Source organism: Ictalurus punctatus, chromosome 25 (genome assembly GCF_001660625.3).
Source record: "Ictalurus punctatus breed USDA103 chromosome 25, Coco_2.0, whole genome shotgun sequence".
Lineage (NCBI taxonomy): Eukaryota > Metazoa > Chordata > Actinopteri > Siluriformes > Ictaluridae > Ictalurus > Ictalurus punctatus.
Window position 1 is genome coordinate 10,157,516 of NC_030440.2, and position 23,808 is coordinate 10,181,323.

The following is a 23,808-nucleotide window of genomic DNA, read 5'->3' on the forward strand; positions in this document are numbered from 1 at the left end:
TGATACTGTATATAACCCCATTAACACGGTCTATGTATTAGTACTGATAAATACATCTGTGGGGACATGTAGCCCAAACTAACTGCATAAGAATCAAATAAAATATCAACATTTACCAAAAATGGCCACCTTGTGCTTTTTCATGATTTCTTGAATTGTTGAACTGTTGAATTCTCAGAGTCTGAAGGTGTTGATTGTTGTTTTTTGCTTTTATTATTGTTGTTACTATCATTATTGTGTTTATTATTGTTGTTACTATTATTTTTTATTGTTATTATTGCTATTATTGTGTTTATTGTTGTTACTATTATTGTCAATATTATTATTGTTGTTGTTTAGAATAATAAATATATTGTTTATTATTTTTTGGAAGGAGACTCCAGGGTCAGCTCTTTGTAACAGTCAGAGGTAAAGCTGTAAGTTTACCAGCACGGGAAAGTCTTTTTTTCTTATTAACTTCAAAAGAGACAGAAAAAAAGAGCAGTGAGGAAACGACCGTTTATAACTTTCGTAACACGAGCGATAACAGAAGCTAAAGTGTTTCACAGAAGTTCCACAACAACAACAAACATAACTATAAACAGGCAAAAAGTATGATGCATCATTTAAAAATTTTTATAACAACTAAAAATGTTAGTGTTGGGAAACTGCTGTGGTTTAAAAGAGATTAAACACTTTCAGAGCATGCTGTTATGGGAAGAGAATCAATTTCAGGGACATAAAAGCATCACACCAGCTGTGTTTTATTTCTTATATATAAAGCATGTCGTAGAATCGTCCATTTTTACTAGGCGTCTCTTACAATATTAAGCGTCCTTCTCGAGATATTGTTTGTGTTTTGTTGAGCTTATTGTTAGATGTAGCTCATGAGAGTCCCTAGTGTTGTGATTTGGCTCAGTCTCCTCTAGTGCACATACAGTACAGTACCTCATAAAGATTATATACATTTCCAACTGGCCGTGAATATTAACTGCAGCGATTACCAGCCCTGATCCTACTCTCCTGTTTCAGATAATCACTGTGCTTGATTAGCTCGATCAGGTGTGCTGGAACTGAATACAGCAGGAACTGAGATCGTAGGAAAGTATTGGCAATCGCTGATATATGCTGTACCACATGGTAGATATGCCAGTGAATAAGCAAAGCAGCAGAAATCCAGTGTAAAGTTGTTATCTTTATTCACATTCTCCTCCGAGGACCAGCCAGGCAGCCGAACCCTCGTGAACGTGCACAGAAATGATCATGGTTCGTCTCCGCTATTCTTTTCTCACATACTCTATTCTCTACACACACACCTTAGTAATCTATCACTTACTCATTAATGTGGTGCGTATAGTACATGACCGCCTGGTGCGACAATTACACATGATTATGGGGCATGAACATCTAGTACCTGTTTTATACAGTTACACTTAATGTAATGGCATGTTAACGGACATCACGATGTGTTGCATTGCAACGGGAGAGCTAAGTGAGGTGTATCGGAGCAGACAGGCCGGTCCCGTCCCTCTCCGGAGCAGATCAGCAAGCACTAGCGACATTCACACGACAACTGCAAAACAGCAGAAACAGCAGCATGTTAAAGGCGGTAGCTGCATTTCTGTCCAAATGTTTCACCACTCTTTTTTTTTTCTTTTCTACTGATTCTACTGTTATGTCAAGAATGCAAAATAGCTCTGAGCAGTCATGGCTTACATCCAAGTTTGACAGATTATCTGTATGCTAGTATGCTGATTTGGAAGTATTCATTAAAATACTGAAACTTTGTGTGTTAAAAAAAAAGGCAGAACTGAACACATCTCAGCATGTTTAATTGATGACAGTATTATTGAAAGGAAAATATCAAACAACTGTTCTAAAACTAAATTAGCATATAAACTATTCATCCATCCATCTTCCTACACGGTGGAGCCCAAAGCCTATCCCAGGGGACTGGTGCACAGGACGGAGGACACCTTGGACGGGGTGCAAACCTATCACACACACACGTTCACACACTACAGACAATTTGGAAATGCCAATCGGCCTACAGTGCATGTCTCTGGACTAAGGGAAGAAACCGGAGTACCTGGAGGAAAAACCCAAAGCACGGTGAGAACATGCAAACTCCACACACAGGGCGGAGGAGGTATTTGAACCCCCAACCCCCGGAGGTGCGAGGCAAATGCCCTAACCACTAAGCCATATTGCTCAATAAGCAATATGGTGTTTATTTTATTACTGAATTGTCTGTTGATACTAAAAAAAAGCCTTTTTTTTTTTTAATGAAACAAAAATTCCACCTTTTTTTTCTTTTACATACAGTTAACCAATTTTAATTTCTCACACTCGGATCCTTTTTATTTTGGCAGCACGCCAAACAAATCGGCCACAGTTAATTGGTATTTTCGCCTGATTAATGTTTTTCTCCCACATTTGGTCTACAAATAACTGACAAAGCAGAAACTCAGAGTTTTCTGGCTTCTCCATATTGGTGCAGCAGCGGGTCAAAGTATCGTAATTGCTAGATGTTGTTCAACTTTGTATGATGATCCTATAATTATTTAGCTCTGTTAAGCAGCAGGGTTAAGCACTCCTGCTTCATAGTAACTGATCGGCAGTTTGGAAAGTGTATATATTTACCTGCTCTGCCTCACTGGTAGAACTTTATTTCTGTGTCCACGCAGTCGAAGAAGAGATCGCCGAGCTCCTGGCCCTCCACCTCCCCCCTGAGCATGGCTTCAATCTCCTGCAGACACTGGGACTCTAAGAAGCGCATAGTCTCCTGTAGAGACACTCCATCCTGAGTCACCAACAGACACACACACACACACACACACTTAATGACCATGCAAATGGAAGCAAATTATCGCTTTACTTTGGCTTAATGCTCTGCTTCATCTTGTTCTCATAATCTGCATCTCTGAGGAATCAGAAACATGTTCCCAGTTCAGGATATGACTTCTCACCGGATTGGCCTCCACAGCAGCCTGGTGAGCACGGTAAAGCTCGTGCTTCCTGTCCACCTGACGCTGGAATCGAGGCAGGGTCTTCACAGGATCATCTGAACCATACTGTGGAGATATCACCATAGTAACGGGGCGAATGCTCTCCGAGAAGATGAATGGCTTGAAAACAGACCTGTAGGGTTAAGAAGGCTATGGTGAAACATGCTCATGGGATAAACTGTAAGAACTGAACATAAAGCAACCTCAGCTTGAACTAACACAGGTTATGAGCAATATCACTATTAACATGGAGTGCTGCTACAGAAATGCTGTTATTAGCATCATTAGCAGAATGGTGTGAAGTATCCTTGAGACAGCAACCTGGAGGGATCTGGGGTGGCAGTGAAGAAGTGAACGCAGGGCATGCTGGGATCTCGTGAGAGGATGGAAACCATGCTGCCTGTGGTGCGGAAACCTGCTGAATCCATGCAGATGCCGCTGGGCTTGTCCCTCAGGATGCTCATCATCACCTCTGCTGTCACAGAGCCTGCAGACACGCGCGCACACACACACACACACACACATACACACACACGGGAGGACACACGCACAGACATGGACACGGACACACACGGACACACACGGACACACACGGACACACACGGACACACACGGACACACACGGACACACACGGACACACACGGATATACACGGATATACACGGATATACACAGATATACACAGACACGCACGGGGAAACATACACGCAGGGACACAGGGACACAGACGGATGGAAATGGACACGGACACGGACACATGCACGGGGATGGACGCACATGCACGGGGACACACACGGACATGGACACACGGGGACACAGACACATGGACATGCACGGGGACACATACGGGGACACGCATGGGGACACATGCATTTTAGAACACAGTCTGCATGTATGATGCAAGAAAAATATCAATCAGGAGAGGATTACACAAAAATTTCAAGGCATTGGATATACCATGGAACACTGTAAAGACAATAATCCACAAGTGGAGAAAATATGGTATGACAGTGACACTACTAAGAACAGGACGTCCCTCTAAAATTGATGAGAACTGGTCAGGGAGGCTGCCAAGAGGCCTACAGCATCATTACAAGAACTGCAGTAATTTCTGGCAAGTACTGATGCTCCCTACATGTGACAACAATCTCCCGAATTCGTCATATTTCTGGGGTATGGGGTAGGGTGGCAAGACAGAAGCCTTTTTTAAACAAAAAAAAAAAAAACATTAAATAATACATCCAATCTCCCAAAACCATAAGGAATAATGTGTTAGTGTGTTATGGTCTGATGAGACCAAAGGTGAACTTTTTGGCCATAATTCCTAAAGATACAGTATCTCACAAAAATTAGTACACCCCTCACATTTTTGTAAATATTTGATTATATCTTTTCATGTGACAACACTGAAGAAATGGCACTTTGCTACAATGTAAAGTAGTGAGTGTACAGCTTGTTTAACAGTGTAAATTTGCTGTCCCCTCAAAATAACTCAACACACAGCCATTAATGTCTAAACCGCCAGCAACAAAAGTGAGTACACCCCTAAGTGAAAATGTCCAAATTGGGCCCAATTAGCCATTTTCCCTCCCCGGTGTCATGTGACTTGTTTCTGTTACAAGGTCTCAGGTGTGAATGGGGAGCAGGTGTGTTAAATTTGGTGTCCTCGCTCTCACACTCCCTCATACTGGTCACTGGAAGTTCAACATGGCACCTCATGGCAAAGAACTCTCTGAGGATCTGAAAAAAAGAATTTTTGCTCTGCATAAAGATGGCCTAGGCTATAAGAAGATTGCCAAGACCCTGACACTGAGCTGCAGCACGGGGGCCAAGACCATACAGCGGTTTAACAGGACAGGTTCCACTCAGGACAGGCCTCGCCATGGTCGACCAAAGAAGTTGAGTGCACGTGCTCAGCGTCATATCCAGAGGTTGTCTTTGGGAAATAGACGTATGAGCGCTACCAGCATTGCTGCAGAGGTTGAAGGGGTGGGGGGTCAGCCTGTCAGTGCTCAGACCATACGCCGCACACTGCATCAAATTGGTCTGCATGGCTGTCGTCCCAGAAGGAAGCCTCTTCTAAAGATGATGCACAAGAAAGCCCACAAACAGTTTGCTGAAGACAAGCAGACTAAGGACATGGATTACTGGAACCATGTCCTGTGGTCTGATGAGACCAAGATAAACTTATTTGGTTCAGATGGTGTCAAGCGTGTGCGGTGGCAACCAGGTGAGGAGTACAAAGACAAGTGTGTCTCGCCTACAGTCAAGCATGGTGGTGGGAGTGTCATGGTCTGGGGCTGCATGAGTGCTGCCGGCACTGGGGAGCTACAGTTCATTGAGAGAACCATGAATGCCAACATGTACTGTGACATACTGAAGCAGAGCATGATCCCCTCCCTTCGGAGACTGGGCCGCAGGGCAGTACTCCAGCATGATAACGACCCCAAACACACCTCCAAGATGACCACTGCCTTGCTAAAGAAGCTGAGGGTAAAGGTGATTGACTGGCCAAGCATGTCTCCAGACCTAAACCCTATTGAGCATCTGTGGGGCATCCTCAAACAAAAGGTGGAGGAGCACAAGGTCTCTAACATCCAACAGCTCCGTGATGTCGTCATGGAGGAGTGGAAGAGGACTCCAGTGGCAACCTGTGAAGCTCTGGTGAACTCCATGCCCAAGAGGGTTAAGGCAGTGCTGGAAAATAATGGTGGCCACACAAAACATTGACACTTTGGGCCCAATTTGGACATTTTCACTTAGGGGTGTACTCACTTTTGTTGCCAGTGGTTTAGACATTAATGGCTATGTTGAGTTATTTTGAGGGGACAGCAAATTTACACTGTTACACAAGCTGTACACTCACTACTTTACATTGTAGCAAAGTGTCATTTCTTCAGTGTGACATTAAAAGATCTAATCAAATATTTACAAAAATGTGAGGGGTGTACTCACTTTTGTGAGATACTGTATGTTTGGCACAAAAAAAAAAAACACAGCTCATCACCAAAACATCACCATCCATACGGGGAAGCATGACGGTGGCAGCATCATACTTTGGGGCTGGGTTTTTTTCGGCTATAACTAGTGCTTTAATCAGGATGGACGGAACAATGAATAACTCCAAATACCAGTCAATTTTGGTACAAAACCGTAAGGCTTCTACTCAAACAATTAAGATGATGAGGGATTTCACCTTTAAGCATGACAACGACCCAAAGCAAACCTTCAGATCAACAAAGGAATGGCTTCACCAAAACACGTTCAGGGTTTTGTAATGGCCCAGACCTAAATCCAATCAAAAACCTCTGGGGTGATCTTTATTTGTTATTTTTCTTTTCCCCTAAAACAATTCTTATTGTTTTTCACTTTAATTAACAGGTTAAAATTTCACTATAATTGTAGAAAAGGTTCTGACATGATTTATCTTGGTTTAATTTTTTTTTACATCACAAAAACCTGCCATTTATCAGGGGGGTGTAGACTTTTTATATCCAGTGTATATACAGTAAGCTGTAAGTGAAATGTATAGAGGCTGGAAACAGCTCACGCACCATTGTGTTCCTGAAGCAGTGCCGTGCCGCCTTTATAACGCTGCTTGGCCAGTTCCATTCTAGCAGGGGGGTCGTCTGGGCTAAACGCCGCCGTGAAGCTAAACTCATCCTCTCCGTTCCACCAGCCCTGAGACTGAGCGCTACTGCGCAGCTCCGGATGCTCCGCAGAGATCTCCGTGCCTATCGTCAGCTGGTTGGAGATGTTCTTCACTCCCTCTGGCAGAAAGAAAAAGGACTTGGTTTGTTTTCTGAATGTACAGATGTGTCACTCTGACTAGATCCAGAAGTTTCTCTGCACCACCAATTACACTAGAGTTATTAAACAAATCAAATAATAATAATAATAATAATAATAATAATAATAATAATAATAATGAAAGGAAAGCATTCATCTAAGATCCAAGGAAAGAAATAAATTGAGAGGGTTAAAAATACATTTTAGTGGAGTTATGAGGTGGTGGTGTCCGCGGCTGCTGAAAAGATTTTATATTTGGTGCCTTCAGAAATGGTTTAAATGGTGTGCACGAAAAACGTGAAATTAAATAAAAAGGTTTAGAACAGTTTCAGCGGAGGAAAAGGTGTCATTTATGCATAAAACAGTTACGAAAGTGTTCTCTTGTGCTCTGATGAAAACAAGAGTAAATTAATGAAGTATATTAAATTAAACATTTAATTAAAATTGAATTTAAAAAATGTAATTAAACATCATTTAATTCTAGGCAACTTTATTATTGACTTATGTAAAAAAAAATCTATTTAAAACTAAAAGTAAAATTATAATTAAATTGTTTTTGTTGACATGTAAAAAAAAAAAACATTAAATGAAATTGTAAAAAATTAATTAAATATCACGTAATTTTAAGCAGCTTTTTTTTTTATTGACTTATTGGCACGTTTCCATCTTAGTGCACTGCTTCTCTCCTACATCTCGCCCCGCTCTTTCTGATCCTCTAGGCTTGGACTTCACTCTGTCCCTAGCTTTCGTCTCTCAACCACGGGCGGCAGGTCTTTCAGTGTTGTAGCACCTAAAATCTGGAATTCTCTCACTCTTTGCAGCATCGCATCCATCTGAGTTCAAATCTAAACTTAAAACTTTAAAACGTATCTGATTTCTCACCGTTATCTGTCCTAATCTGTCACAATGCATTTATAGTCACATCTCAGTGACGTTACTGAGTATTTCTTTTCTGTTTGGGTGCTCATTGTTTTTCACATTGTGTGCTTGTCCATTATTGTTCATTGTTTATCTATCACTGTATTGTAAATTGTGTATATATATATTAAACTGTGTATATAAATTAAACACATTATTATTATTATTATATATGTGGTTTACTGTAATTATATAATAGGAAATACTAGATCACTATTTTCAAGATATTTTCTTGTCTGCATCTATTTGTGAGCAACAGAGTCAGCAATTGCTGTCAATTACGCTGACATTATTAAGTGCAATTACGTTTTTCTACCACTAGCGCTTTCTGCATGCACGGAGACAGGAGTAGCTGTAAATATACAGACATCCACACGCACGTGAATGACTTGATAAATCACTACATACTTTTATATGCATGGAAATAAAAGTTTACACACAAAACTATCCATACGCATGGTTGATAAATGAGACTCCTGGTTTGTAATTTGTAATCAGCTCATGTTTAGCAAGCTGAATTGTCTCAATAAGGGGGAGCTATTAGCACTTAAATAGCTTTTGTGTTCTTTACTGAAAGGGAGGATACTGGTGGTGCTGAGCATCAATAACACTAAGCTGTAGAACTCTCTCACTGATGGGGGAAAAAAAAAAAAACAGATGTGAATAAAACTGTTACCTTCCCTGTTATCAAATGTAACAGACAGCAAATCTTAAACGTTTAGAGAAAAGATGCTGTAGGGAGCATATTGTCTTCACGGTGCAGATTCACAATAATTCAATCTCTTTGATTTACTGAGTAATTACTCAACAGAGGAATCGACGGTATTAGTACGTTTATTTGTACGATAAAGCAGATATCTTAATGCTAAAAAAAAAATAAATAAATAAAAACTTCAGATCGGATGTCTTAATAAAGGAAGCAGAACGGCGATTGATCTCCGACCTGTGATTTTCTGAGCAGCCCAGAGTTTCCCAGCAGTCTCGAGGACCCAGGCTTCTTGGCGATCAGCCAGCAGGAAGGTATTCTGGTAGCTGAAGTGTTCAGGATCCTCTCTGCATGCTCCACCCTGACCATACTGTTGTAGCAGCTCCGTGATCACACGCAGAGCAGCCCACGCAGTGTCACCACGCTCCAGAGCCAAACTGAGCACACACACACACACGGTACACAAATTTTATTCTCTGTTCTTACACACCTAACCTAGAGCTGAGGCGAAGGGTTTATATACACCTAGGCTAAAGACATTCAAACTGGGATTTTCACACCTCCACACATTTCATAATACTGTGAAACAGATTTATTCTAACTTTCATTTACTACATCAGATTTGTAGTGAAGGGCAGCACAGATGCTCAGTGGTTAACACGGTTTTTGAGGTTTTTCAAACCTCAAAAAAAATGGCGGAAGACAGAGTGTCAGCTCTTTTTAAGTATTAAACCTTGGTTAAACAGGATTTGTTTAACAATACATGAATAAATTGTTACCTTGCTGAAGGTTTAAACAAGAAAACCTTTTTGTGATCTCCATCATGCTTTAGCCGGTCAAGCTAACAGCAACGAATTTACCTCAGCCTGTTAACCCCGCCCACATTAAATGACTAATTCAGTTAACTTTCCTGATGTGCATTTTGCCATTAATGTGGTTGTTTTAATCTGGTGGTCCCTTTAAGATTTTTGTGTTTATGATGATGTTAAAGGTCACATAGTATGCCCGGGATTGTATTCATATTACACACACACACACACACACACATCTGTACAGTAGGTACTGTCACAGTACATGATTTCGGACGCAGCGTCCGACTCTACAAAACAGTGTCACAGCTGCACTCCCAATTAACTCCTAATTACAAATATTGGCCAATCAGGAACTTCTAAAAGCCATTAAATCAATTTCTGGAATCTTCCATACTGTTTGAAGAGACAGTCACTTGGTGTAGGTAAACTTTTGACCCACTGGAAATTTTTGAGATGTTTGAGAGAAATTCTAACCTTTTGACCTCTACTGTAACCACACAAAGTTTATACAACGTGTTACATCCAGGGACATGTACTGTAGGTCGTTGCATTGTCTTGTGTATGTGCTCTCCCTATATTTCCCCAGAAGTTTATCATCTCTGCTACAGTATATATACTTTTCAAATACTCCGTTCAGTCCGCACCTGGACTGCACTGCCATGTGTATATGATATAAATCTGAAAAAAGATACAGCATGGAGAGTTATTCCTTTCTTTCCTGACCTTGTGCATGCTGTTACGTGGGTTTTCTGTGTTCAGCTGTGATACTGTAGCAGTTTAAACATGTAGTTTGTTAAAAGTCTAAACAGTGTAAGCAGATTGCTGTGGGGAGGCTTGTCGGTACTTGCTATCATTTTATTTGAGGAATTGTTAAGCTTTTCTCATTTTTCTGTTGTTCTTTAATCTTTATTAGTTTCCTTTTTGAGTTGTAATTTTGGTCCTGCCCACTCCTGAAGCAATTATTAATTGCTCCTATTTTCTTTTCTTTTCTGATCACCGCAGTACAGGTGTTTCTCAAAAAACTTGAATATCGTGGAAAAGTTTCATTTTTTCCCCCCCGTAATTTAATTCAAAAAGTGAGACTTTCATATATTCTAGATTCATTACAGATAAAGTGAAATATTTCGCGCCTATTTTTGTTTTAATCTTGATGATTACGGTTTACAGCTCATGGAAATCAAAAAACCAGTATCTCAAAATATCAGAATAAAGAATTTTCATTCATGCCACCATATGAAAATGAATAAATAAATTAAAGACAAAAAAAAAAAAAAGACAAAAAAAAAAAGAATTTTCATTCATGCCACGGTCAAAGTCACAGAGATCACACTGTTCCCTCATTCTGAAGATTGAACATTAACTTAAGCTCCTGACCTGTACCTGCATGATTTTATGCACTATGCTGCTGCCACATGATTGGAAAACTGCATGACAAGCAGGTGTACAGATGTAATATATGTACTGCATGTGTTTTTCATTAAGAAATGTATTAATCCATCATAAATAATTAAAGACCTAAGATGACAAAATAAAAAAATTAAAAAACACATGGTAGGACTCACCGAACCAAGTCCATACCGAGCAGCGCATCCTCCTGATTTACAGGTTCACGGGTCCACACGGCCTCATTCCCAATACACACGCCGTGTTCGTTGGCTCCCATCTCAGCCCCCCACAGCCAGGCGGGTCTGCTCAGCACTACCGCATGCGTCTGTTCCACTTGAGGGATTGAGATGTATGTGCACTGGAGGGGAAATGTAAGGACTGATCAGTCACCCATCTGTATTTACAGATTCGTTCCCCACACCCTGTTCTGTCCTCACATTGCACATATGTAGTATTTTATAGTATAAAAGAGAGCAAAGAAATAATTCATGTTGAGTTAAATATACAGTATACTGATTTTTAACATTAGCGCCAACATGAGCAGTTCCCCATAGTGCTTAGTGATCTCCTCGCAGTTTATTCGGTTGCTTTATGTCATTGCATGAGCAACAACTCGAAAAGAAGAGAAGGATAACTTCAGAAGTGAGAAGAAGCATGTGTTAATCCTCACCCTTCAAGCTGGGTAGATGTAGCATGAGATCGTACAAATTAAGAAATGTTATCACGCGGCATGCAAAGCGGAAAAAGGATCCACTTACCTCCACTGTGGCGCCAGGGCCGTGGGAGACAGCAGGGTAGTAAACCACTTCCTGCACCTCATCCCTTGGTCGATCCGAATTCTTACCAAATATCACATGGTCGAATTTAGAACCAGGTGGCAGAGATACAAAACAGTCACATGACTGGGGTGGTTCAGCCATCCTGAAATAAAATCAACAAACTGAGTAAACACAACCATCCAAAACCACGAAAATAAACTGGCACCGCTGCGCATAATAGGAGTAATTAAGTACACACACGCGCCACCTTCTCACAAATTAAACACTCCAGCAATTCATGCATGACATGACTGAGGTCGGTGATAAAATTCATGCATTTTCATATTAAAATGATTATTATTTTCATATAAGAGAAAATAGCGTGTTATTCCATTTATATCACAGCAATCTGCCAAAGATTCAAAATGTATTCATGAACGACAAGTCACACATTTTAAACATTTAGTTACATTTAATGTTGCGGAATGTCCCAAGATGAGCTAGGTCCTCTCATCGCTTATGATATAGCAGCTGTGAACATGGGTTCCCTCACCAACCTCCCTTGAATTCTCTCTGTTGAAGTTAATAAGACAAAAATGTGGCTTGACAAGGTTTGGAGTAAACTCCTCTGTACTGAAAACTCTCTTATGAACTGTTACAAAGTGCTGACACTCGAGACACCTTCCATAAATGTTACATAAACGTTTCCTAACAGAGAACTGCATCATATCAATGATTATATGTTTACCCTTTGTTAAATAACAGGCCAGAAAGAAAAGCCAAAACTCAATTAGTCTCGGATCATTTTAGCGCTTATGGTATAACATTAGACCCTCTAACTCACTCTCTCATTACTCTCTCATTTGTTTTGCTTACACTCTCACTCTCTCCCTCCTGATTGGCCACAGCTCCTGCCAGTCACAATGTAGCCAGACTTCTCTCAGCTTGGGCACAATGACATTTGGCATATCTGAGCTGGGATATGACATATGAGAACAAATTCCACCAAACCCACCAAATCAGCCCCGTCACCCCTGACCCTACATTCACAATAGCAAAGCAAGAATGTGACAAGCGACATTTGAACTGAGATTTTCTTGATTCCATGCAAATGAAGTATGATGACAGCAATTATTCATCTGCGAGTTCAATCTGGTGACTCAGAGTAGGATGTATGGATTCAGTAGAACTCTCTAGGATTACAGTTAGGCACCTTTGCCCTTACATAGACACCAGCCTTTAGAAATACACTATATAGCCAAAGGTTTGTGGACACATGACCAAATCACCCATTCTTCCCCAAACTGTTGCTCCAAAGTTAGAAGCACACAATTGTATATAATGTCTTTTATATGCTGTAGCTGGGGTTTCAAACCCCGCCTCTGCCCGGTATGCACAGAGTTAGCATGTTCTCCCTGTACTTCGGGTACACCGGTTTCCTCCCCAGTCCAAAAACATGCACTGTATGCTGACTGGCATTCTCAAATTTTCAACAGTGTGTGAATGTGTATACGATTGTTCCCTATAATGAATTGGCAACCAGTCCAGTGTGTCCCCTGCCTTGTGTCCCGAACTCCCTGGGAAAAACTCCAGACTCCCGCGACCCTGTCTAGGATGAGCGGTACAGAATATAGATGGATGGCTGGATGGATGGAACTAAGAGGCTCAAACCTGTTCCAGCACGACAAATGTCCCTGTTCGCAAAGCGAGCTCCATGAAGACACGGTTTTCCAATGTTGGAGTGGATGAACTCGCATGTCTTGCACAGAACCCTTACCTCAACCCCACTGAACACCTTCTACACCCCAGATCTCCTCACCCAACAATACGTACAATGCTCTTGCATCTGAATGAACACAAATCCCCACAGCCACCCTCCAAAATCTAGTGGAACGTCTTCCCAGAAACGTGGAGCTTATTATAACAGCAAACCTGGAAATCTGGGATGTTCTCCAAGCACGTATGGGTGTGATGTTCAGGTGTGTACAACATTTTAGCCATATAGTGTATAATACTGGACATGAAGGTTAACTAGGAGAGTCAGAGCACCAAGATGATCACATTCAGTAGGATTACATCATATAGACACCATTTACTGACTAATTCACAGGCAGAGTAAACATTCAAACCTCAGGTTTCATCCATCCATCATTCCACCTGTTACAGTTTTCAGAAATACCCAGTGGTCCTCTGGAGTTCACTTCTTTCCTCTGGTGTAAGATGAATATTGATGGATTTCGATTTAAATGATATATAGAAGATTTAGGAATAGACCATTTCTAAAATGCCAACCCAAAACAAAGTCTTGCTAGTGCATATCATACCTTTTTTTGTCACACTAGAGTGTTTGTTACTGACCACAGCACGGATGTGTCCGAGTGACGGAGATTAGACACCGGTATCAGACACCGTTAATTCTACACTCGAGGCTTATCGGCTAAACCTCAACCAACAGCACAGACAAATGAAAACCTGCTAAAGCGTCAAATACACCTGTCAAAAGCTAAACGAGGAGTTTAGACACGACAGTGTTTGGGTTTGTCATTTAAACGGCCTGTTTTGTTTTGTTTTCTCTAATCCGCGTCATCCTAAAGCAAACACCCTGAAGAACATAAACACGTCGCCCACAGTGCACGAGCTGTTTTCATTGTCTGTGAGGTGTCCAACAAATCCCGGAAAGGTTACGCATTAAATGAATGAAGTTTGTTATTTATTTTTTTTTACCTTATTTATTTATTTATTTATTTTTGGAAGGTGGAGGTCCGGCAGCAAGCAGGTAAAAAGAAAAAAAGCAGGGATCTGGCTGGCAACCTGCTACTGAAGTGGTGTCAAAATAAAAGCCACCTAACGGTTAGTCGTCAAGATGTGAAACATGTCGGTTGGAACTGTTAGAAATGAAATCTTCAGCGTTAGGTAAGGAATAAATCATGACAGGGTGTGCTGTTATAGGAAAATAATCAGTGAGTGGTGTGATATGATGCAGAGAGCCATTACCACTAAGAAGTTCCAATAACATGTCCTGGAGGCTTTCATTATTTGTTTGTTTATTTGTTTTTACTGATTCAGCGACACATCATGCTTTTAATCGTTTGTAGTTCAAGTTCCTGTTATCCTGTTATCACTTACACTCACGGAGGACTTTATTAGGAACACTATACTAATATTGGGTACGGCCTCCCTTTGCTCAATTCTTCGTGTCATGGATTCTAGAAGATGTTGGAAACTGGTCCATGTTGACATGATTGCATCACACAGTTCCTGCAGATTTTTCCAGTGCACTTTCTTGCTGCGAATCTCCCGTTCTTCTACATCCCAAAGGTGTTCTATTGAATTCAGGTCGGGTGACAGGGAAGGCCGCTGAAGAACATTGAACGGACATTGTCATGTCCATGAAACCAGTTTGAGACAAGTTTTGCTTTGTGACACGGTGCATCATCATGCTGGAAGTAGCCATTAGAAGATGAGTAAATTGTGGCCATGAAGGGATCCACATGGTCTGCAACAATATTCAAATAGACTGTGGCAGTCAAGTGATGATTGATTGGTATTAACGGGCCCAAAGTGTGCCAAGAAAACATTCCCCACACCATCACACCACCTCCACCAACCTGGACTGTTGACACATTACATTTTACATTTATAGCACTCAGCAGACACCTTTATCCAGCGACACTTACATTTATCTCATTTATACAGCTGAACAGTTGAGCCTTGCACAAGGGCCCCACAGTGACAGCTCAGCAGTCCTGAGATTTGAACTCATAACCTTCCTATCAGTAAGCCAACATCTTAACCACTGAGCAATCACTACAGGTACATGAGTTCATGGATTCATGCTGTTGGCACCAAATTCTGACCCTATCATCTGACCCCATCATCAGCACAACTCGAGATTCATCAGACTAGGCTACGGTTTTCCAGTCTGTAACTGTCCAGTTTTCAACTGCCTCAGCTTTCTGTTCTTAACTAACAGAATTGGAACCCGACTTGCTTTTCTGCTGATGTAGCCCATCAGCCTCAAGGTTCGGCGTGTTGTGCATTCTGAGATGCTTTTCTACTCAACACAATTGTACAGAGGGGTTATCTGAGTTAGTGTAGTCTTTCTGTTAGCTTGTACCAGCCTGGCCACTCAGCATCGACCCCTCTCTCAACAAGGCGTTTCCGTCTGCAGAAAGGCTACTCACTGAATGCTTTTTCTTTATTGTACCATCCTAAGCAAATTAGGCATGCTAATGCCCCTGTGCACAAAGTGAGCTCCATGAAGACATGGTGTGTTAAGGTTGGACTGGAAGAACTCGAGTGTCCTGCACAGAGCCCTGATCTCAACCACATGGAACACCTTTGGGATGAACTGGAACACTGACTACACTCCAGACCTCCTCATCCAACATCAGTGCCTGACCGCATAATCCTCTTGTCGATACTAGTAGTAGCAGCAAATTATTCTCTGGCCCCACTGCCGACAGCAAATAGGTGAGCAAACATGGGCCAGACTTTTTTTTTTTTTTTTTACATTAAGTGTTCATTATTTAGAGGCATAACACTGGATTTCTTCAGTTTGTTATTAGCTGACATTAGGTAATGATATTGTATTTGTAATGCTAATGTACTTTAGAAGATGTAGCCTAACGTTATGTTAGATATCTTTTATTTTGTAGTTCACTAGATAACAAACCAGTGTTACTTAGTTGTGTGCCGTTTACGTCAGATGACAAGTCTACTGTACTTAGGCCATCCACAGATAGGGGGAGCCATGTCCTGTCATTTACTACGGATGTGAATTAGCTTTTTGTCCACCCTAGATTTATAATTGGTAATTAACTGGCAGAATCATCATGGGGGAATACTGGGACGTAGTCAAGCCAGAGTAGTCATCTCCACCAGTAACTCATGTTTAAATGATACAGGACATTCCTTGTATGTGTGGTCTTTTGTACCACAATGCATTAAAAAAAATATGTACATGCATTTAGGGTGTGTTTAAGTATTGAATGCGGTTTTATAAAGACATATAATGGCATATTTAAGCAATACTGTGTGTGTAAACTGTCATGGTAATTATAAACAAAACTATAAACTTGTTGAAAGCAGTTTAAAAACCTGCTTTAGAATAGTCATGAGATGGAGATGGAGATGGAATCATTGATAGAAAAGGCACTGCGTACACCTTTATTAGTCCTGTGTTGAGATGCCAGTTCTCCTTCCCAGGCACTGCAGTACGTTCACCAGTAGAGTTACATTTTCTTTTATATCGACATTTTTGTACTTTTGGGGCTCGTTTCCAGATTTCCACAATTTTTTTTTTTTTTTTTTAAAGCCAATGCCATCATCTCTGCTGTCCTGTGCCAGTCACAAATTGATCAATGAAACAGTTGTTCTGGGTCCTTGGTTTCACTCTTGACACAGAGGAGAATGCTGGCTCAGCCATCCTGAACATGGGAAATCAATGCTATCAATGCTATCAGTGCAGAAGAGACGTCTTGTACAGCTCTTCCATGCACCTGATGGACAGGAGGAAAAGCAGAATGATAGTCTGTAGCTCATCTGTTAAAAACCACACAGTCAGTAGTTGTACCCTTATCCAAATCTTGGTTATGCTGTAGTGAGTGAGAAGCCAGATATTAAGCACGCAGGACAAGCCAAAGATCACGTCACATGATTCATTTACAACGTTGATTTATGATGCGACTTCTACTGGCGGGTTTCCGTACCTGTGGATCATACTGTATTCATGAACTCGCAGAAATGATTACTTACTATTCCAAACTAGAAAAGAAAGCAGACACACCACAATAAAAGAAAAGAAAAGAAAAAAAAGTGTCTTTATTTAGAAATTCACAGTTTCTATTGGCACTACATCACTGTAGTTAGTTAAACCTGTCTCCAAAAATAATTATTTAAAAAAAAAAAAAAAAAAAAAAAACACAACAACAACCTGTGCATCTCATCCTCACAGATTATCTGGTGTACAATTTGGTGTCTTCTATTGGCCACTTAAATAAATGAGCCCATGGCCACTAGACGACACCAAGAAAAGCATGGTGGAGAAGAAGCACTTTAAACAAGTGCTAGTGTGTTTAAAAAAAAAAAAAAAAAAAAAAAAAAGGGCATGAGGAGTTCTCCAAAGTGCTGAGGGAGTAGGAGCCTGAAACACAGGGCTCTGATCACTGGGGTTATACGGTTAATCTTCCATGCAGCTTTAAAAACACCCATACACACTGGAAACAAATTACAAACACATTTTCATATACATTCAAAACAATATAGAAAGGAGATCATGATTAAACATATATTTAAAAAAAAAAAAAAAAAAAAAAAAAAAAAAAAAAAAAAAAAACCACCACAACCTCCCTCTGAATGTAGAATAACTCAAGATGGTGTTTGAAACCACCTGAACCATCATTCCCTTTGTTACCATTCAGACAAAGTTCACATTCTTTACAGAGCACTGATCACAGACAAGCTGAAATGAAGGAGTGGGGAAAAATAATTTTTTAGCCGAGACTACGCATGACCAAAATGAGTTAATGGCATAAATCTAGAGTGGGCTGTTGAGCAGTCCAGTGAGCCGGTCAAAGAGGGACACACACAAACACAGATAAGTGAGAGACATAAATAAAGAGGAAGCGAAACAGTTAAAGAATGCTTCATGTACAGTGGCATATATAAGGAATGAGAAAGATGCAAGTGTTTTCACAAATATAATACGAAAATGCAGATTAGAAATCGAGCAGCTTTCCACACACACACACACGATTAAAATTGCAACAAATACAATGAAGAACTCATCAGAACAGATCCATCAACAAACACCCATAACACACGACAGTTTCTAACCAGTGTCTTACACCAGGCTCATCACATTAGAAAATACTAAGAATTAGTGATAGTGAATCTAGTCGAATATTTAAAGGATCTGCATGGTGTGTGCGTGTGCGGGGTGGCATTTGGCTAGCGCTTTTGACTCCAGCTTTCTTTAGGATTACATAAAGAAGGTGGCAGAAAACAAGAAGAAAACAGGTGTACCACTGCATGTTCCACAACTACGCGCGTGTGTACGATAATGATTTTCAATAAATATTTAAGACACCCTACAGGCTAAAATTCCCTCTATTAACCCCTGACCCTAAGTTCAAACAGCCTAAGTCAACAGTGTAATAAATAAATATATAAATAAAACTACACACAGTGTCCACTGTGCGGCGGGGGTGTAGGGGGTGGGGGGGGTCAGGACAAACACTTTATAGAGACATAGTTATTTATTTATAAAGGTACCGGTAACAGATAGAAGAATGTACACGTAACTGACCGTTTGGAATAAAAATATTAATAAACTTTCCTTACTGTTGAAAAAGAACTAAAGGTAGAGAAAGCCAAGGAAACAAACTGGAGTCTGGATGCAGGAAAATGCCTGAATGAATTGTATAAGAATACAGTCGTGTTTTTCAGGTCTATATGAGAGTGTGGGTGGGTGTGTGTGCGTGAACACACACACACACGTTTGTGGCGTTCAGGCCCTGCCTGAACTTGTTAATTTAACACTTCAAAACAAATCTGAGAATGGAAGAGGAAAAGACAGAAAGGAAGAGGAGCAGAAAAAAAAGAAAGAGCAAGCAGCACAAAATGAACAGGCAAAGAAAATGGCTGGATCTGTTCTTCATTCAGTTCTGCTCACTGGACTGATGGATGTTAAAGTGCTACAGAGGCACTTGCTATGTGATCCACACACACACACACACACACACACACACGATACAACTAGAGTTTCACATAGATGCACACAGAAGAGAAAGCATACAAGAGGGAGTGTGCAAGTAAAAATAAACCTGTTTCCCAACAGAGGGGAAAGTGTGAACACTAGAGAACGAAGCTAACACTGGTCTGTACTGAAAATCAGAGTGGGTGTAAAAAGAAGAGCATGGCCCGAGATAATGTGGTAGTGTGTAGGAAGAGGGTTTGGAGAAAGTCCACTTCTCAAAAGTTAGTATTTCTTTTTGTATTCCATCCCCTTTAGAGATAAAATGCTGCAAAAATCAGGAGGGGAAAGAAAAGAGGGAAAAAAAAAAATAATAATAATAAAATTTAAAAAAAAAAAAAGACCCTTCACCTTGATCTGTGGTCTGTTTTCAGTTTGTTAACGGAAAATAAAGGCACATGAAAAAGGAGAAGATTTTAGAACGGAAGGATAAAGATACTGGAGGGAAAGGAGAGTTGCGTTACTGTCATGGAGTCCAAATTTCTCTCTGTGCTCGAGCGTACGTGGCAGAGTCTGGCTTGGTGAAAGGGGGGGGGGGGGGGGGGGATAACACGATAACATCACCCACTTCCTCCTAGTTGATGGCGCGATTCAATCGACTTTTTCGGTCTATAAAGCTGTGTGTTAGATGCGTGTGAGATAGCGCTGAAGAAAGTTCTCAGACATGGCCAGTGACGGCTGTTACTCCAAAAGTCCCCATGCCGAGTTCCTGTTTTCTCTTCATCAGCTGCTGAAGCGTCGGTATGACGCACGTCGTCACCGGAACGGGGGCGTGCAGTAACCCTGCGCCGTAGTGCCCACGTGACTGTGGCTGCTGTTGCTGATCAGCCATTTTAGACCGCCGGCGCTTCAAAGACCTCTTCTCGGTCTTGCTCTTGGTCATTGGGAGCTGCCCGTCATTTAGACCCACACAGTGGCCATTAACGGGAGGGATACTGGAGTTGGACTCATCTGACGCTGTAGATGAGGAGGAGGATGAGGATGAGCCTTCAGAGCTGCCCTCTGCCACGCCCTCTCTGGATGAGCAGGTGGGTGCGTCGCGGTCGCAGGCTGTCAGCAGGAATTGTGGCACGCTTACACTCTCGCCATCAGGGCTGCAGTTAGCAACCGTCAGAGGCGCTTTCTCTCCTCCTTTCATTTTGCAGCGCTTTTTCTGCAAGAGGGACGACAGAGAGGAAAAATATTCCCATATGTGCAGAACGAATATACATTTAAAAAAAAACAACAAAACAAACAAAACAAAAAAAACACACCAACATCTACAGCTGTAGAAAACCACCTCTAAGAAAAAGAACGAAGACAGACGAGCAAGTAGTTCAGGTTAAACAAGCACACACTGAAAGAAAAACAAAAAGAGTCAACTCCAAAATTATTGGCACCCTGCATAAAAACAAATGAAATAACGTGCAGTACTTGCAAGTACGGTTTTATTTGAACCCAGTTGAACCTCTTATTCATTAGATTTTCATATGGGCAAATCTGATTGTGAACTTATTCCAAAATAAATAAATACATGCAATGTATGCAAATTTGAGCGCACAATTAATAAAACAATCTGACAAAATGCCTAATTCCTATCAGTGTTGCAGTGAATCCAGAGACTGAAATGCTTGAGCATACGCCTACATCTTGTGTGCGTCTCAGCATACAGTACAGTACACTTCTGCAGGAGTACTTTTCGCTACGTAAAAAAATTCAAATACTAGCAACAGTTTGTTACACTGAAACCGTTACTACACTTACTACGGGCTTGTCAGTCAGCGTGCTGCACATCAACACAACGCTCAATCCAGCTGGGGCTTCTTTGGGAACTATTTTCGTTGTCAGAGCAAAAATAAAACAAAATATTTCCTCATATCGTGTCTGAAATTTCAGTTACTCAATATTCATTTAATGTTTGTATAACTGTTGTATAAAAGCAATCACACTTGCAGTTATGCTGATCTTCAGAAAAATCCTCCGGGTCCTGCACATTCTTTACTTTTCCAGAATCTTCTGTAGATTTGAGCCCTTTCCAACAGCCACTATATGATGCTGAGATTTTAGGATGACTGAGGGACTCGTACACGACTATTACAAAAGGTGTAAACATTCACTGATGCTCAAGAAGACAACACGATACATTAAGAACCAGGGGGTTGTAAACTTTTTGAACAGGATGATGGGTGTAAATTGTTTTGTCTTTTGGGAAACGTGAATATCTTCTGAAGGTTCTGTATCGTGTGGCCTTCTTGAGCATCAGTGAAAGTTTGCACCTTTTGTAATAGTCGTGTACGAGTCCCTCAGTTATCCTAAAATCTCAACATCATATAGTCGCTGTTGGAAAGGGGTCAAATATGCAGATAAGTAAAGAATGTGCAGGACCCGGAGGATTTTTCTGAAGAACAGTGCGCAGTTTAACTGCTCAGGACAAACGAGGGTCTCACAAACAACTCTCACAAAACAAACACAGTCGTTGATCATCCAGGTAACGACACACGGTATTAAGAATCGAGCGTGTGTAAACTTTTGAACTGGTTCCTTTGTGTAAATTCAGTTATTATTGTGTCTTGTGGACTATATGGAAAATCTGTTATGTGAAATAGTTTATTCAGGGCGGAACTAAATAAAAAAACTAAAGGCAATGTTTATGATCCGTCTAATTTTTTCAATTATTAACGTTTTGCAGATTCTAGAAGGTGTATGTAAAAGTATGACCTAAACAGTGTATATATAAATGTTCTTTTAAAGGGTACCAGTAATTTAGGAGTTGACGTTATATTAAAACAACAAGTACATCTCCTGAAATGAACGACACAAAACAAGGTAAGGACGAAGAGGAAAAGTAGAAGAGGAAAAAGTACTAATAAGAATAAGATCGTGAGAGTCTTGAGAGCACAGTCAAATACATTTCAGTCAGGACAGAAGGACCAGTACGAAAAACTGCTGGGGCTGTGTTCCAAAATACTCACTTGTTCTTATACAGATGTGTGCACCAAATAAAAACACTTTCTACATTATGTAGAAATATTCACCACTTGGTTACTTTGTTGTATCAATGTTTTAAGAGTCTTTTGTTTGGTATGTTTTCCTGAACCGAGCAAGTGAGTGATTTCGAAACTCAGCCCCGTTCGAGTGCGCAGCAGCCTACCACCGCAGGCAAAATGGACACTGTACCTTTTTCTCTGGAGAAAACCTTAGAGGTTCTACAATGTACAAGTCATCAGGACCTACTAAAGAGGGGAGAGAGGGGGCCAGGTTAAAGGAATGATATGGCAACTATGAACATGTACAAGCATGACTTTACTTGCAAGTAGTAGGACTTACTGCATAACAACTGATGAAAATACACAACTCAAAATGGGCTTGCATTTGGTATGAAAAAAAAAAAAAAAAACATTTATTGAATTACTGGAAGACTTTGATCATATCTGAATTGAACGAGTGCCAGTTTTTACTACTTGCAAATGTTAAATGTGAGCCAGGCCCAAGCTTTAAAAACTAAAAAAGTAAGACCCTTTGCAACTTTGGAGAGAAAAAACCCAAAAGGTGCGTACACACACACACACTCACTACAGACAGTTAAACACGTGAGCAGAAGTGATCTTTAGACCTTTACATGGCTATTTTTTCTGCAGCTCTGCTGTAGGCAGTAAGAAGGAAGAAGCCATGCGTAGCAAGTCGCTAATTATGTAACACTAAGCTTTTACGGAACAGAACACTGCAAAGCCATGGTCACACTGTAAAATAACAGAGCAGCACATACAGTGCCCTCCACTAATATTGGAACCCTTAGTAAATATGAGCAAAGTAGGCTGTGAAAATGTATCTATTGTTTAAGTTTTTCATCTTTGTTAAATATAGGTCTGCAACAGTTATTGGCAGCCCTATGAATTCAAATGACAGAAATATTCCCATTGATATTTAAAAAAAATGTTTTAGTACACCTGGTGACTAGGAACAGGACATTGGTTAACCATGACTTCCTGTTTCACAGGGGTATAAATATGAGGTAACACAGGCCAAATTGCCTTAGTCATTCCTAACAATGGGTAAGACCAAGGAATACAGCTGTGATGTGCAGCAAAAGGTTGTTGAGCTTCACAAAATGGGAAGTGGCTATAAGAAAATAGCACAAGCATTGAAAAGGCCCATTTCCACCATCAGGGCAATAATTAAGAAGTTCCAATCAACTGGAAAATGTTATGAATCAATCTGGAATTGGACGCGTGTCTATATTGTCTCAACACATGGTGAAGAGGATGGTTTGAGCGGCCAAAAAATCTCCAAGGATCACAGCTGGAGAATCGCAGAAGTTAGTTGTGTCTTGGGGTCAGAAAGTCTCCAAAACTACAATCTGAAGTCACCTACATCACAAGTTGTTTGGAAAGGTTTCAAGAAAAAAAAGCCTCTACACATGTATGCGTGTTCAGTTTGCCAGACACTACTGGAACTTCAAATGGGATCGGGTTCTATGGTCAGATGAAACCCAAATAGAGCTTGCAGGTGGTTTTGGTGCACACAGAGAGGTAGCCATATGGAAACGTACCTCATGCCCACGGTTAATTATGGTAGAGGCTCTTTAATGTTTTGGGACTGTTTTTCTGCCAGAGGACCTGGACATTTTGTTAGGATACATGGCATCCTGGACTCCATCAACTATCAACAGATATTAAATGAAAACCTGACTGCCTCTGCCAGAAAGCTTCAAATGGGC

At 40.7% G+C, this 23,808-nt stretch overlaps 2 protein-coding genes across 10 annotated transcripts in view; both read right to left on the bottom strand.

Moving 5' to 3' along the window:
* Nucleotides 1-1,154: 1,154 nt before the first annotated feature.
* On the bottom strand, nt 1,155-14,196 carry scrn2 (secernin 2). 3 transcript variants are annotated; one of them, XM_017456136.3, is made up of 10 exons: nt 14,081-14,133; nt 11,827-11,929; nt 11,357-11,519; nt 10,775-10,956; nt 8,638-8,837; nt 6,542-6,757; nt 3,309-3,474; nt 2,949-3,120; nt 2,623-2,782; nt 1,155-1,552 (listed from the first exon to the last, which is right to left on the bottom strand). In XM_017456136.3, coding segments are annotated over exons 2-9 (1,251 nt in total). In that variant the 5' UTR covers nt 11,829-11,929; nt 14,081-14,133; the 3' UTR covers nt 1,155-1,552; nt 2,623-2,632. The 3 variants fall into 3 exon arrangements, with proteins under 3 accessions (XP_017311625.1, XP_017311626.1, XP_017311627.1); XM_017456137.2 differs by lacking the exon at nt 11,827-11,929 and having other exon boundaries at nt 14,081-14,196; XM_017456138.3 differs by lacking the exons at nt 11,827-11,929; nt 14,081-14,133 and adding an exon at nt 13,681-13,974.
* A 2,958-nt stretch (nt 14,197-17,154) lies between these two features.
* Nucleotides 17,155-23,808, bottom strand: part of suco (SUN domain containing ossification factor) — a 53,662-nt gene continuing 47,008 nt past the window's right edge. For 5 of the 7 annotated variants that reach the window (XM_053675636.1, XM_017456502.3, XM_053675634.1 and 2 more), the window contains 2 exons: nt 22,269-22,324; nt 17,155-20,265 (listed from right to left, as the gene is read on the bottom strand). In XM_053675636.1, coding sequence (XP_053531611.1) covers nt 19,771-20,265; nt 22,269-22,324 — 551 coding nt within the window. In that variant the 3' untranslated portion in view covers nt 17,155-19,770. The remainder of the gene's footprint in view (nt 20,266-22,268; nt 22,325-23,808) is intronic. The other 2 variants (XM_053675633.1, XM_053675637.1) reach the window with 1 other exon arrangement.

What these genes read in the sequence shown, in the direction of transcription:
- scrn2 (XM_017456136.3), bottom strand. An exon ending in ACTGCTTCAGGAACACAATG is followed by an intron (nt 3,475 to 6,541) that starts GTGCGTGAGCTG and finishes GCGTGTCTGCAG; the next exon opens with GCTCTGTGACAGCAGAGGTG. An exon ending in GCCACCCCAGATCCCTCCAG is followed by an intron (nt 3,121 to 3,308) that starts GTTGCTGTCTCA and finishes TTAACCCTACAG; the next exon opens with GTCTGTTTTCAAGCCATTCA.